Here is a 16,417-nt window from a genome sequence, read left to right as displayed (position 1 = left end):
GAGAGAGAGAGGGAGAGAGGGAGAAAGCTATACCTGTTCATGTCAGATGACTGATCTATTCGTTAATCATTATCGTTCTATAGCATACAAACGACAGGTGCTATTCTGAAGTTAATTTCATTAATCATTGATTGATTTGTTTAATGCTGAGAATATATCGATATTCTCAATGATGATTATTTTTTGCTTATACCATTTGTTTCATTATTCGATAGATGTATGAGATATTTTAATTATTAAATGATCTCAAGTTTTAAATTAGATATACATTTGAATAGGTTTGAAGTAAATGATTGATTTGTATTTGATATTTTTCTTGTGATCTTTTTCTATTTAGATTATTCAAACAATCTAATATTAATATAATGTTGATCGTAGCATCGTTACGTTTTGTTTTATTTTTTATTTCCTTGAAATAAGTTTAATTTCATTAAAAGGTTTACTTAATAATAGTTTTATTATCTGTGTAACAAATTACAAATATCATTATCTCTATCCTTTCCAATATTTTGATCATACTAATAGATTATAGTTATTGATTGATTGATTGATTGATTAATTGATTGAAAGATAAGGTTATAACTTAAATTTAAACATATTTGAATTCTACAATTATATCATTTAATAATTTATTCAACTAAAACTTCTTATCCGTATTTCATTATGTTTTATCTTCTTTCTTACTCTTAATCATTATTCTACAGGATTTTCTGTAACACATAATGTTACAGAAGTATTTTGCAATAAGAAATAAGTTTGAAAATGATAACTTCACTTCGTTTAGTTGACAATTGATTTTGGATGTAATCTATGAAACAAATCATGGATATTCAAGACAGTTATGATCTGATTTGAAGATTGTAATCGTTTGGTTCGAATGATTACCTAACCATGTAGATGGATGTGTGTGTGTGTGTGTGTTTGTGTATGTGTGTGTATGTATGTATGTGATGTAGGTAGAAGAGGGAATTTATATTGTATGAAAGCATTTGTTATCGGGTAACGTTCACTTTCATCTCTTCATGACAAATGATTTGATGAGCAATTTAAACTACAGCAACTGCTAACTAATTTTTGGCCTTTATTTACCATACAGCAAACTACTCTTCTTCCTCCTCTTCCTCCTCCTCCTCCTCCTTCCTTTCATCGATGAAGTGAATGAATTGAGTAATTGGAGAAAGCTACTCGTTATCATTATTGATTTCATTTTCAACAGCACCATTATTGATTGATGAATTGATGACTGTGAACCAAAAAATTAGATGCTACTAAAAGTCCCAATTTGTTGTGTTGTTTGCGAAAATTTGAAGTGTTCCTATGAAATATTTGTTTATTATTCTTTTACAGTAAGTTTTTAATGAATTAAAACAGAAAAAAAAAAGAATGATGTTAGTAAATAATAAATGGAAAATGGAAAATATATCAATTCAGTTCATCTGAATTTACTTTGTCAAATTTTACTCATATTTATAGTTAGAGTAGTAGTGTGAGAAATTCAAAATAACTAGGAAAGAAAAAGATAAGTGATTATAGGATTCATAAAATTATAGATTTCAAGCCTACTGTATTCATTAAATTTTAATAATCCAAGAATATGAATTCCGGCTAACATTGCTAATCGAAAGATGACACTGCTAAATTTTGCTGCACTTTATTGTAATCAGTATGTAGTTAGGATTGTATGATTTTGTAAATACGATAACAGTTAGGACATTAAAGCAAAATGGTTAATGCTTTTTTTTTCATAATGTGGCATTTTTTGAGTCAAAGAAGAATATTACATAAGATCAATTTGATAGATAACACTTTAATTTAGAGTCTTATCATTGGCAGATAAATTGTAAGCATATTGGTATCATGTCGATTTGTTTTTCAACAAACATTTTTCATTCTTGATTCATCAAGAACTATTGATTATTCATTGTTTGTTGTCATTTTGATGATGATTTCATCCAAATCATTTCCAAATCATTCTTATCAGTTGTATTCTTCATTTACACTTCCATCGAACTACTATTATTTATTTCTTATGTCATATATCATTATCGTTCTATTTTTTTTTTTTGTTCTTTTCATAATTATTCCACATTTATCATTTATAACTTATGCGATATCATTTCGTTCATTTAGTTACTTTTCATCAATAACTTTCTTGTGAATGATTGTTGTTTCTTTTTTTTTCTTCTTCTACGATATGTCACCTATGATGGTAAGCATATCGTCCGACTATTACATATTAGCTATGAAGACATGGAATTTTAATTGCTATAAAAAGAGATCAATTGATGTAAAGCTTTTAGCACATATTGTGAATTATTTGACTATTCTAATGTAGCGCATTTGTCCATTACATTGATGATAAGAAATGTGTTGAGATTATTCTTGGACAACTGCTATCTGTAGTCGTAAGTTGTAAGACTTGAAATTTCATCTGCTTATAAGATTAGCTTTTTGATTAACTCAAATGCTAAAAGAAATGGGAAGTAAGTTAAGTTATAGCTAATCAATGAATATTAAGAATGTAAATCGCTTCTATGAAAATGACATTTGTTATCGTTGATAATGTAGTAATATGGGATGAATATATGATGGATGATTTAGAGCTAATGTGATATATGATAAATCGAAATTGAAATTTTGTTTATAGTAGAAATATTATTGGTAAGTAACTATTGGTATCGATATTAGTGATGTGGAATAATGCTGAAATTGGTGGACGTTGTTAGTATATCAAGTAGTAATGGTAATGGATGTGTGTATGTGGTGTATGATGTATGGTGTGTATGGTGTATGTGGTAGTGGATTGGTTTGGTTGGTTGGTTGATTTTGGTTTGAGAGAAGGGTTGAATGGTTCGAAAAAGAAGACAGATTATCGGGGTATAACGAAGAGGAGATGAGCCAGCATCATCAACTCATCCTTACCAACAGCACAGCTCTCAACAACGGTTCACTTCCGTCTATATATATATCTTTTAAATATATATATATATATATGTGTATGTGTGTATGTGTATGTGTATGTATGTATGTATGTATGTGTATGTGTGTGTGTGTGTGTGTGTGTATGCGTGAAGAGGCGGCCAACCCTTCGACATTTATTTTGGAGTGTCTATTTCGCATTTTCCAGTTGAAAATGCTGTTCGTTACCAAGTGTAATGAGAGGAAATGCACATTGTTCTGTGATGCCACGATAACTTGTCTTCTTTTTTTTTTCTTTTTTCTTCATCGTTTATAATCTAATTGACTGATTTTTTGTTGCAATACGATCAATTTACCAATTTGCGCCAAATTCATTTATCCTTTATATTCATGTTGTTTAATTGTGCGCTATTCTACTCTGAAAATAATGATTGAAATTGGGAATTCTTTTTGGAATAGTTTATAATAATGTTAGATTAATTTTTACAATTGATATTGATTTCTATGATGATAGAATGAGCGCTTTTTGTATGTAACAATTAGAATGTAGATCAATAATTTAAATCCTATATATCCTTTATTGATTTGTCCATTTCTAATATTCTATGTTCCAACTAAAATAGTTGAGTAAAGATTAGTAGGAAAGTATATTTTTATGTGTTTGTATATTATCTTACAGGTTTGATATTTTAGGGAAAGAAGCATTAGAATGAAATCGATGTAATTTCAATCAAAAAAAAAAACGAAATTATTTCTTACTTTTTGATTAGTTCATGAAATATCCTTATAAAATTTAAATATTTCTAAAAGTGTTAATCGATGATTTAGGCATTTTCCTGATATCCTTCCTAGAGAATTAACTAAAAGAAAAAGCTTTTTTTCTTCGGTCAAAAGCATAATAGTAACTATTCTCCTTTTATTGATCAAATTCCTCTCGAATATATTGCTTTAAAATGGTAACCGATGAAGGGAAGAAGGATTGTTTTACGGGGGGGGGGAGGGGTAAGGTCGCATGGTAATTGCTGCTCAACTTATTTTGATTTTTCATATGTAGGCTAAAATTGATAAAATTTGACAAGAAAGCTAACTTACCTTTTTGTACTATACAATTTTAAGTGATTGGTATTGATATTGTTTTAAGGAGGATAAAACCGTATAGGACCACCATCTTGGAAATGCATTTTTTAAATTTAATAAATGTTTCATTGGCTTTCTATCCTACTGGTTTGTTTATTATTAATTGATGTTACTATTAGCCTGAGAAAAAAAAAAATTCCATTGACGAAGTCTTCAGGGATAGATTTTGCTAAACATATCATAACTGCGTATTTTTATATTTCTAAAATAAAATTCCCATTGTTGTTGTTGTTGTTGTTGTTGTTATTTTAATCACATTTATATTTGGTGATGTATTTTAAATAGTAATTGACGATGACCCTTGATTCATGATAATGAATAAAAATAGACGAAGAAGTAGAAGAGATATAGTAGTATTCAAGTTTATAAATTCGAAACATTTTCAGGCTTCTTGTCGTCTATCAAGAACTAGAATTGACGAGACTATCGTACTGTTGCTACTGAATTGCTCTTTACTGGTTTCTTCATTACAACTATATAATGGTTGGTATTTCGCATCTTATTCTTCAGTTTTTAATATTCATCCATTGGTTCAAAAAATTGTTACAACAATTATCGATCATTTCAGCCTTTCTAATTTGAAGTTTCTTTTTTTCTTCTTCCAAGGATTGATGGTGGTTTATGTCGTAGTTTTCATTCGATAAGTTTTACGGAAATTGCATAGGTAGCTGACCATTATAAATTATTTTTGCTGTTAATTAAGAAAAAGCTGAAATAATTCCTTCGCATTTCTACATTTTTCTAGATCTTTCTACATCTTTGTAGACTTTCTGCTTTTTTTTACTATATCAGTTATCTAGTCAAAAAAGTTGTTTTTTATTTTTCGTTCAGGAATTTGACTAATTCTGTTATAATTTCGAGAAGCGTATCTTATATCTTGGTACAGTACAAGTGAAAGATCCTGTTTTTTTTGTGTCTTCCAGACTACAAGGCAACCTTCTGTTTTCTTTTTCTCCCTCTTCTCCTCTTTGATTTAATTTGTTAGGTTACTTTTTGTATTTATGGCAAGATTACAACTTCCAGTGGAAGTTGTTTTTTTTTTTAGATTAGATAAAAATATGCATTTTAGACAGAAAGAGATGAAAATATTAATACTTTCAATACTGCATTAGTATTAATATATATATATATCTAAGCATTACTCCTTATTAGTTTTTGTTTTATTTCCCCTTTCACTGACATATGCTGTTTGGATTTTGCTTCGAGGAGCGTTTCTTCTAATCTATGTTAAATTGACAGAGGGAAATGGCCATGTGGTTGAAGAACAGCTGTCATCCTTGCTTATAGTTTGACAAAACCATACATATTTCATGTATGCATATATAGTTTTTGCTACTTCTGAACCTGATAGGAAGTTTGTAAGGTTATTTGTCAGGTTAGATAATGGATATAGATTTGGTCAATCCTTAAAACTTATATATATATATCATATGATTGCATAATAAAATGATTAGGACAAATGGCATCTTTCCATTTCTCCATCGCAATAACGATCGTATGGATTATTAGATATTTGTGATGATTTAATATCTTTCGAAGTTTTACGATACCTTTCTTATTCAATACATCGTATGATGTGTTAGACATTTGGAATTCTTTTTTTTTCTATATTTTATTTACTTAAAGTCCGTTTAAATATGTCAATATTTGCTTGGAAAAAAAAAAAAAAATTCTTACGTTGTTACATTTTAACGTGAAAGGATTAACTGAATAAGTGATGTCTCATTTCTGACATTATTTTTTATACGAATTGGCGTGAATATGTGCAAACTAGTTAACCATATCAATACTTACGTTACATTAGGAATGGGAAGATTTTTAAATTTAGCAATCACTGTTGTTTGGTTAGTGTGATTATTTTCCTTTTTTTGATATCCTACTCTTAGATATATTAATTAAGGGTTTATGAAACTATACATATTGATTCATTTTCCATTTTTTTTACTTACATTTATAGTGTTATTTCTTTTTACTTATATTGAAGTAAATTTACCTATATTTATTCATATGAGCCATGTAAAACTAAGTGAAAATGAATGCTGAATCAATTACCGTAGTCACTAGTAACTTGACGAAAAATGAATTGAATAAAAATCACATAAATGTACTTCCTCTACAGAGTAACAATTTTTCAACATTCCAGAACGAAAGTTTGTTTCAGCGAGAATGCTGAAAGAATTTTTGGCGCTCATATATCTATGGAAGCCCTGAAAATTATCGATAAAACTGTCGAGTGTGTGTTGCAGTGTTGCTAACACATTCTCCATTAAAATTTATTACTTATACCAGATGTCCTCTTCTTAACTTAACGATTGATGTGTTTTGTTTAATGCATGTTATTTTTTTTTTAATTAAAATTTTGTAACTTTTTCCTTTTTTTGCAGAATTAATTTAGTAATTTTGGTTTTGTTGCAGTCAACGTCTGGAGTAAGCGTTAATGTTGATGTTCAACGATCATTTCAACGTCTTTCGGATAGCAAAGAATATAGATATATTCTTTTTAAAATAGAAGTTTGCATTTTCTATTCCAATCTTTTTTTTTCCTCTTTATTTCGTAAAATTGATTTGTTGAGGTGATTTTTATGCGATTATTAAAGGGAAAGTGAAAGTCACGATTTATAAATACCTCTCTGAATATACTAGAAGCGTTAGCAAAATTTTTGAAGTTATGTAGTTGGCATTATAGAAAGCTGACATAAGAAAATAGCTCTTAGGAATGTAGAGTTTTGCCTTAATATGCTTTGATGCATTTTGAAAGAGATGGTAACAAGCACAACTCAACATTTATTTACAAATGCGAAATATAAAAAATGAACAAAAAATCCAGTTAGAAATGTTCATCCAAACAAGTTCTACAACATTTAAGAAAAGTGGATAATGTAAGGAAATCACCTTGATGATGCAACGAGTTATTAAAAATATTCTAATCATGAACAGGATTTCTTCATAAACTCTTATTTCTAATTAAGATATAATGGACATGTATACCAACTTAATTTCACGTTTTGCAGGATCGTGAAGTAGTTGTTGAAGCTGCGGTAGCCCAAGATGAATTAGACCTTACTGTGGATGATTACGAAACAAATTCGAAAGAAGCATTTGGGCGATTCGTAGAAGATTTAAGACAAAGGACGGATAACTTCAAGGATTGCCGATATGCAGTCTTTGATTTCAAATTCACATGCTCGAGAGTTGGTGCAGGGACTTCGAAAATGGACAAAATTGTCTTCCTTCAAATGTTAGTTTTATAGCGTTTTCTGATTTGTCCATGCTCATTTTATTTATCAGACGTTGAAAATTTGAAGCAATTAGAGGTTTCTTCAACGCTATAAAACGCAACGAAACGGATGATGTTTTATAGAGATGCTTGAGTTTTTTTGTTTTTATGCATTTCGTTGTAATTCAGTCAATTACAGATGCCCAGATGGTGCATCAATTAAAAAAAAAATGGTTTATGCCTCATCAGCATCAGCAATTAAGGCATCACTTGGTACTGAGAAAATCATTCAATTTCAGGTAATTCTGATATTTGTTGTAATTGTGTATTCCATTTTTTTTTACATTTTGCAGAAAAATATCAATTACTTAATCATAGTTCCAAAAAGATGAGAGGAATCAAATCCTAATTAATTAGGGTTGCTTTTTTTATACACTTATTTTTTCCTATCAGTGAAAACTTTTCCACTTGTTATCAGAATAACAGTTAGGCAGAAAGTTAGACGCATATATCTTCAATGATTACGATTAAAAACAATCGATGATACTGTGAGATTTTTTGAGACATAATAAATTAAGGTGAACGGAATACATTTTATCCACTTCTACGAAGCGAATTGAAGGACAGTTCTTGTTTTTATTGTCTTATTGTTAATTTACAATATAATGTTCTTTCAATTTTGATAACTTCAATAATGTATAATTGTGTTTTTCAGGTATCTGATGAATCTGAAATGTCACATAGAGAGCTAATTTCAAAGCTCACTGAGAAGTATGGCGACCGATAAGTGCTTTAATTAAAAGTTTGGTTCCTTATTTCATGCTATGCCAATGACAAAATTAATGTTGCATTTCATTTAATGTGTTAACACTGAGTGTTTTTTGTCCTTTTCATTCTAACCCAAAATTAACATTCTGAAAAATAATCTTCAAAATTTGTACTTTAATGGAAATTCCATCCGTCTTTAAAATATATATTTATGAAAATATTTATTCAAATTGTTCGAGTTTTTATGTTGCCTTTTGGAATAAAAAGTAGAATGGGATCTATTGGCTTAATTACAGCAGCGATCGTAGAAATTATTTTTATTGAATTTTTCAATCAGCGTTTTTGGTCTGCATAACGATTATGCTTTATGATTGTGATATTTTTATCTCGAAGCTTTTGCTCAAGAGAAATCATCACGGTTTACCAAATCCCATTTAGTACCGTATTGTAGTTTTCAGATCGTTCAATTGGCTACGCATGTTTTGTTTATAGGAGAACGAACAAAATTTTTTCCGTCCAGAATGGTTTTATGGCTAACAGGAGTTTTTGTGAATGTCACTTTTTATCTTCTTGTAGTAAAATTTTTCCAAATTTATCAAGAAAACCTGAAAAAGATTCGGAATGAATTAATCGATGATGACATATTAGGGGTTGTGCCGGATTACAGATCAGTGAATGAAGACGTTGAGAGTTAGTTCTATCACTGGTAATCTTTGAAAGTATATGAAATTAATTGAATTTACGTATTCCAGAGTTTTACTGTGAGCATTTAAATTTTTGAATTCTTAAATTTTCGAGTTTTTTTTTTTAAAGTGGAAAATTTACTCATCTTTCTTTCACTTATATGACTATGCGTTAACATATTTATTGATTGTGTTTACTTTTTTCCTTTTTTCGATAACATTCGTTTTTATCTTTTCAATTTGTTTTTGCAGTGTGTGGTTTATTTTGTTCATTTTTTTCCTTTTTTCATTGTTTAAATTAAATTTAATTTTGCTGATAAAAAGTTTTTGTCTCTTTCTAATGATTAAAGCATCATTTGTCAACAACAACAATAACATAAAGAAAGAACGAGAAACTAAAAGTAAAATCATGCATGCATATTTGAGTGATGGATGATGAGATTGATAATAATTCTCGGCAGCTTTATCAGCATTCTTCGAATCAAAATATAAGAATAGTTTTTGCGGTCCCGTAAAACAATTCACATGTTTTGATTTTACATTCTGTAACTTTTGAATGAATCAGTTTAGTTGGTTTTACATTTCTGATCCGGAATGGTATGCTTCTTTTCTTCTTTTTCTTTTCTCTTAAAATAAATTTGATGTATTTATGAGTGAGGATGTAAAAAATTTCACAAATTATACCATTGATGAAAGATAGGATTTATTACTGTTCGTTAACAGATGAGGAGTGAAGCAAAACGACAAGAAGTTATGTTGAGAAATTACTGTAGAAAAGTGTGATTTAAATACGCTTTATCTTTTAGGTTTAGGTTTACTGTTAGGTTTACTTTTAGGTTTTACTGTTTTTTTTTTTGGTGATATTTTACAAATAGGTGATGGACTTAGATAAACCTAAATTCTTTAATTTTATGTTAACTTTGTTGTCAGCAATGCAGCCTTTACTCTTGTTCATTTTTTCTAGTGATATTTTATTTAAGGATGATGGTTTTCTTTTCTTTTTTCAAACTGATAGAATAATACCGCAGTGCATCTGTCAATTCTATCCATTTCTATAGACTTTAATAAATTTTAATTCTCTAATTTTATCCTAAGATTCTTATTAGCAATTTAGGCTTCATTCCTTTTTTAAAATTAAAATTTATTGAATTCTTTTGTAAAGTAACATATTAATAGTTTGTTTTCTTTTACAGGCATCAGGCGTAAAAGTGGATGCAAGTTGCAAGAAAGCTTATGATGAATTGCATCAGAAGCATCAGCATTCTTATATAATCTTTCGAATTTCTGATGATGATACGACAATTATCGTTGATAAGGTTGGCAGTAAGAATGCACCGTATTCCGAATTTGTTGAGGTTAGTTGCATTTTCTGTAAAATTGTGTGTTAGTAAGTGCAACTTACTTATTACAATAAATTTTATTTTTGAATTTTTAAAATTTGAAAAATTTCTGGAAATTTTCATTATAGATGACATTATAAAAGATGACACATTTCACGATTTTGCTATTACCAAACAATAATAAAAACAAAATCTGCCAAACAACAGTTTAAATTCAAACATTACTACTTTTAATATCTTTTGCATTGTCTTTTTTTCCATTTGTTAAATTTGGATTTCCTTCACCTATTACTGATATTTATTTTATGCCAAAAGATTTAGCAATAATCTAGAGAGTGTGTTAAATTACAGGAAATTCGGAAAAGTGTAGGTGACGGTAAGGAATGTCGTTATGCTGCAGTGGATGTTGAAGTGCAGGTACAACGACAAGGTACAGATGCTGCATCACGGCTTACCAAAGTTGTTTTCGTGCAATAGTAAGTTTTTAATAGTTTTTTTTTGTCCCAAAGTAAAAGACGATAACTAATAATAGGTATCTTAAATGATTTACCATCTCATTTTACGATATATGAACACTTAAGTATCATACTTTTTGCTTTATGATTTGCTAAGGAAGGGAGAGCCAAAAAAAAAAAATGATTAAGAAAAAAAATTAAGAAATAAGTCCAATTCTGTTAAGTAAGGAAAATTTTGTTGAGAACAAGAGCTAGAATAGTACTGTTCATGTATCAATCTCTTCTTGAAGAAGTTAATGTAGGATTAATTTACGACACTTTTACGTTAACATCGTTAACATTCATTATCGAATGTTTTGAAAAATTCTTCAGATATTTAACCATATGTTAACAGTTGTTAAATATTATTGCATATGATTTCGTTTATTTTTATAGCCTCTTAAGTTTCAATGTAATCTTTTCTTTTTTTTTCTTTTTTTACAGCTGTCCAGATGAAGCACCGGTACGTAGACGTATGTTATATGCATCATCGGTTCGTGCTTTGAAAGCTACATTGGGTTTGGAAAGTTTGATGCAAGTACAAGCAAGTGATATCTCAGATATTGATGAGAAAGCAATTAAGCATGAATTAATGAGTCACCAACGTACTTAAATAAATATTCGATGAACTAGACGATTATGCTAGTGTATGCATTACTATCTTAACATTATTTTTTCTTTTTTTTTTTTGTCCTTCAATTTTTCGATTTAATTCAATTTCAATGCAAGTTTTATTTATTTGTTTTTTTTCTCTTGCCCAACTAATTTATCACTTTATCAAATAATTGCATACGTTAAAATGTATTTTTTATTTTCACTACGCATTGCCAAATAATGTTTGTTTCTTTTTTTTTTTTTTCTTTGTTCTTTTTTGAACAAAAAATATAAGATGAAATAAAGAGTTATTTTGAATTCTTTTTCTCAGTTAGTTTTTTTAATAATATTGCGCATATACGTTTGTGAATTTAATGATTAAGATAAATATAGCATTTTTGCTCTTTTTAGTGCTTTAGGAAGTTTTATTGGGTTTAGTTTTCTTATACTTTTTTCTTTTTCTGAGAGAATTGTAAAATTTCTGGAAAAGGCGTAGGAGAAGAGGACGAAAAATATTTTTTGAAGTTAAAGCATGCAGTTGTTTGTCTTATGCTTAAATAATTTAAAAAAATTGGAGAAAGCAATTTTCAGGAGGAAAAATAATTTCTGGAAGATAATTTGAAATAATGTCGACTTCCTATCGTTTTTTTTTCTTTCCGGTTGTGGTGTAAACTTTGCTCTCTCTCTCTTTTTGTTCAATATATATTACTAATTTATCGATAACAACAAAAAGTGCCACCACTCTTGGTTGATATGCTAGTCATCAAGTTTGCTGTAATGAATCATGGATCTATTCATTCAGTTATTAGTTATTAGGCCAAAATGCCATAATTATCGGTTCTTAAGCCTGTCCCTTTCATTTGACCTATTCATTCATACATCATCTTTTTCATACATGTCGCATCTGCTTTTGGTTACTCCCGATTAATCAATAATTTTTACTTTTCACTTGTATGGATACCGATTAAATAGCATTCACTCGGGAGAGTTATAAATTCTTCAGAGAAATGAAATGATATAAGATCAAGTTTATTTCGGGATTTTGAGTATCTTCATTATTAATTCATAGATTTCGAGAATTTTCGGTGAAAAAAAAAAGGGGTCACTAAATTGATATCGTAATTTTGATTACAACACCATAATGTAATTCTAATGCCATTTTTTTCAATACCGCAATCATAATACCGTACTCATACCATAATCAGAATACCACGATCATATTATTGCAATTAAATAGATGATCAAAATATCATAATTAAGTGCCTGATCATACATGATCATAACTATCATAATCTGTCAACGTTTGTTTGCAAAAAACATTGGAAATAAAAAGCAAAAAAAAAAAATTTACAGATTTGGAGGATTTCGGTGAAAAGGATCATTAAATTAATTATTAAAAAAAGAGTATTGATATTTTCCCTTTGCAAAAATTTACTTCGTTCATTATTCAATAGTAATTTTCAAATGAACTATTATCAGATAACTTTGTTTATTCTGTTAATTAAATCATTTTAATCATCGCTTCTCGAGATTTACACAAATTTTAAATCTGAACTAATTATAATAAAAACGTTGTAAAACAATGAGGAAATATTACTGTAAAGAAAGAATCTGCAAATCTCTATATATATTCAAATTTTACTCAATACTTATCCAACTTATTCTCATCTTATCAATTAAACTTATTAATTAATAATGATGTTAACATTACAATACTAAATATCAAATTAAAACAGAAGTATAAATTACGAACAATGTTAGAGACATCCCTCTAATGATTGAATAAAAAAAGCTATCGAGGGATGAATAAGTGAAAGAAATGTCCACTTCAATTCTGGTCAACTGAAATACTTTCCTATCATCCATATATCAATAAGATGATCAGTGAAATTTTTTCTTTCCTTTTAATATTTTTTATCCTATTTCAGTTACGCTTATATGCATTTATTTTCCATAGCTATAAATGAGCTTTCAAAAAATTTGACCACAATTCTGAATGGTAATTGTCGCAGTGGTACGTCCTTTTTGTGCGCCATATCCTTCCAGGATACCATATGATTCCAAACGATCAAATGTATCAAAGCCATCTATTAATTTCCCAAATGCCACATGATAATCATCCAACCTGTGACAAAATAATTTAAAAAAAAAAAACAGATAAAAAGGATGATTTTGAGATTAATTTTAGTCTTGAATAATTAAACCCTTAGCAACATTGCGTTATCACAAGTTTGTTGAACGAAAAAGATTACAACGAATGATAAGATAGGAAAATCACACAATACATCTCCATTGGGAAAATATTACATTTTCTTTAGATGAATAAATGAAAATGTTTAAAGTTAACAAAAGATATAAGAATTTACCATGGAGCTTCATCAAAAGTAATGAAGAATCGTGAACTAACAGTATCAGGCCAACCATAATTATCCATTGATAATACTCCACGACTATCATGTTTTAGGATGAAATTTTCATCATCAAAATATTTATCATCAAATATTGAATGTCCACCACTTCGATTAGCATTGTTTGTTTCAAAATCACCGCTCTGTATTTTAGGTATGAAAAATTTTTCTAATTTTAAATAGCTAAGCCTATTTTAACAATTTTCTTTCAACATTTTTGGCTTTATGTTTTTGTGTTTATAAAATGAATTATTTCAACTTAATTATCTTCAAATGAAATGAATTATTTAAATCTTTTCCATCAATAACTTATCCTCCTCATAAAGTAATCAACTTACACATGCGCAAAATCCTGGGATAACACGATAGAAAATGCAATCCTTGTAACCGAATCCTTTTTCACCGGTGCAAAGTGCTCGAAAATTTTCACAGGTCTTTGGACAGATATCATTTCTCAACTTGAAAACTCAACAAATTAACTTATATTGAATTTAGTTTAATTAAATGATTTCTTTGATAAGTTGAAGAAAAGAGATGAAAGTTAGAAATCATATTTTTCGATCTGTACAATCTCTTTCCCCTCTCTTATAATTTAAAAAATGACAATTGAAATTATATTCTAATCATTCTTGGGATCAAATTTTAGGAAGCATATTTGAGATCAAATGATATAACCTCAAAAGTAAGTCGTCCAATTGCACTACCTTCAGCGGCTAAATCAAAGAAAGTTCGGATTGGACTAGTTGACGACATTATATATTGCTCTACAATGAATGTCAATGTGACACTTTTCCGACTTTCATATCCATATATACGTATGCATTACATTCTTCTCTATGATGAAGCTAATTTTCGATAATTTCCTTCATTTTTGATCTAATAATTCTATCCTTGTCACTCTTCTTTCTTTTTCCACCCCTCAATTCCAGGTGTCACCAAAGAAAATGAGCCCAATCTAGTTTACAATATAGAACTCAATACAATTCTTCTCCTAAAAGCACCGTAATCCCGGATTTTCCTCCTGAGAATACCGTAACTCGAGTTTTCCTCCCAAAAGTGCCGTAACCCCTCTTGTCATGTGACGTGAACTTCCAATTAAACGTGAAATTATCGCTTGAAAAAAGCATCGAATTATTTATTTTCAGTGAATTGTTATCTTCCACATTTTATTATTTATTCTCATAGCTCATATTGCGCAAGATTTATATGTGCAGTTGGTACTTGACCCCTTAATGACCATTACCAAAGGTTCCGACTGTTATGAATGGCGGCATATGGTTAATAGCAAACGATGAATAATGTCCATTTATTCACTTCATTATACTCATCATTCCACGGTAGTCCGAGATCAGGTAAGAAGTATGCGCGTTTCAAATGTTTTTCTCTGTATTATCTTAATCTTAATCCATTACGTAATTATTATCCTTCGAATTTTATTACAGTTAATTTAAGACGGATAAGTTTACAACTTTTAACAGTTAATATGCCTTTCTAATTTGTTCTTGCCGGAATGACTAATAGAAAATGTTTGGTCATTTTTTTTCCTTAAATTTTTTCGGATAGCCAATGGTTAAGCTTTTATTGTCAATGTACTGTTTGGTCATTTCATTTGAATTCAATTTTTTGTGTCGAACCAAGAGATGTATTTTAATGAATTAGTAATGAGAGAAATTTAAAAAAAAAAAACGAAAATTCAGATTAATTGATATGAAAGAAGTGATGAGAGCCGAGAGAAAGCAGTCTGATGAGCAGTCAGAAGTAATTACTAAAAAAATAAAAGCTCATCGTAAATCGTTAAGTATCGTTGAAAATACTAATTCGTCACCAATTTCAAAACGAAAACGCAGGCGGGAAAGTTTTGTTGAAGTCAAGTTTGTTTCCTTCGTCATTTTTTTTCTAAATTTGTCAATTTTAAAAATGATTTACGTGAATGAACTTTGTCAAGACATGTTAACAAACAGTTTACTGTAACAGTACCAAATTTTGCACTTTTATTTAACTCAAATTAATTTCCGACCATTTTGCATATGCTGCTTTAATTCAAATAACAATTGATGGAATGAATTTAAGAATTGTAATTCTGTTATTTCTTATAATAAGTTAAGAAAAAAAGAGAGTGTAATTATATGACAATAAAGTAATCGTAGTGATATGAAAGAATATAAAAGAGAATTGTGAAATGAAATGGAACATATTGCAACTGTTGACAACTTTATGATTGCAATTGTTGACAACTTAGTGATAACATTGAACTTTACATGTTGTTGATTTAGTCCACTTTGGATGTTTCCGTTTTTCCTTTTTTTTTTAAATTTATGAATTTTACTAGAATTGAATTTTTAAAGTAATTAAAGCATAGAATAGTTATATTGGTAAAACAATTTTAATAGCATCTATAAAAATCGTAATTGAGGACGAAGATTCACGACATGCTATGGAATACAATATATCACCGTGGTCATCGTTATGATGTTCGTGCTGCCGATCGAGAGGCTGTTCAGGTGGAACAGAAGCTTATGCAATCTGACGGTGAAGCTACTGTTGCTAGTTTAACTGATGGTACCATTCGTCAACAAAACTTCAATGTAACAAAAATTCCATCAAAGCAAAAAGCAAAAAGAGCAAAGATTTCCTCCAACTAATTGATGACAATTATTAAATCACTGTGATGATGCTAATTTGAAATTTTATGATCTTTGGTACTTCTTCACTACTTTAAATTTAATTAGCTTAAAAAGACGAAGGGACATCCGTATAATCGTGTGAAATGCAATCAGTTACTCATTTCCTTAATAATATCTTCTTTTAATTCAAATTTCATTGTGTAATTTAGGTTTTTCTGTAGATAATTTGAAGT

At 29.0% G+C, this 16,417-nt stretch overlaps 4 protein-coding genes across 4 annotated transcripts; 3 read left to right on the top strand and 1 right to left on the bottom strand.

Annotated features, from left to right (window-relative positions):
• Positions 1–6,088: 6,088 nt before the first annotated feature.
• Positions 6,089–8,060, top strand: LOAG_06844 (actin-depolymerizing factor 1; the record flags this gene model as incomplete). Its single annotated transcript, XM_020447263.1, has 5 exons — positions 6,089–6,160; positions 6,472–6,567; positions 7,068–7,294; positions 7,473–7,572; positions 7,989–8,060. 5 exons carry the CDS (start codon positions 6,089–6,091, stop codon positions 8,058–8,060), a joined length of 567 nt encoding a protein of 188 aa, XP_020302488.1.
• Positions 8,061–9,318: 1,258 nt separating this feature from the next.
• On the top strand, positions 9,319–11,171 carry LOAG_06843 (actin-depolymerizing factor 2; the record flags this gene model as incomplete). The annotated part of the gene is made up of 4 exons (XM_003142379.1): positions 9,319–9,321; positions 9,918–10,079; positions 10,416–10,540; positions 11,003–11,171. 4 exons carry the CDS (start codon positions 9,319–9,321, stop codon positions 11,169–11,171), a joined length of 459 nt encoding a protein of 152 aa, XP_003142427.1.
• Positions 11,172–13,019: 1,848 nt separating this feature from the next.
• On the bottom strand, positions 13,020–14,313 carry LOAG_06842 (hypothetical protein; the record flags this gene model as incomplete). The annotated part of the gene is made up of 4 exons (XM_003142378.2): positions 13,020–13,277; positions 13,519–13,703; positions 13,899–14,018; positions 14,236–14,313. 4 exons carry the CDS (start codon positions 14,311–14,313, stop codon positions 13,124–13,126), a joined length of 537 nt encoding a protein of 178 aa, XP_003142426.1. The 3' UTR covers positions 13,020–13,123.
• A 966-nt stretch (positions 14,314–15,279) lies between these two features.
• Positions 15,280–16,202, top strand: LOAG_06841 (hypothetical protein; the record flags this gene model as incomplete). Its single annotated transcript, XM_003142377.1, has 2 exons — positions 15,280–15,431; positions 15,974–16,202. 2 exons carry the CDS (start codon positions 15,280–15,282, stop codon positions 16,200–16,202), a joined length of 381 nt encoding a protein of 126 aa, XP_003142425.1.
• Positions 16,203–16,417: the final 215 nt, after the last annotated feature.

Source organism: Loa loa (assembly GCF_000183805.2).
Source record: "Loa loa unplaced genomic scaffold supercont3.69, whole genome shotgun sequence".
Classification (NCBI taxonomy): Eukaryota; Metazoa; Nematoda; class Chromadorea; order Rhabditida; family Onchocercidae; genus Loa; species Loa loa.
This window is presented reverse-complemented; position numbering and strand designations above follow the sequence as displayed.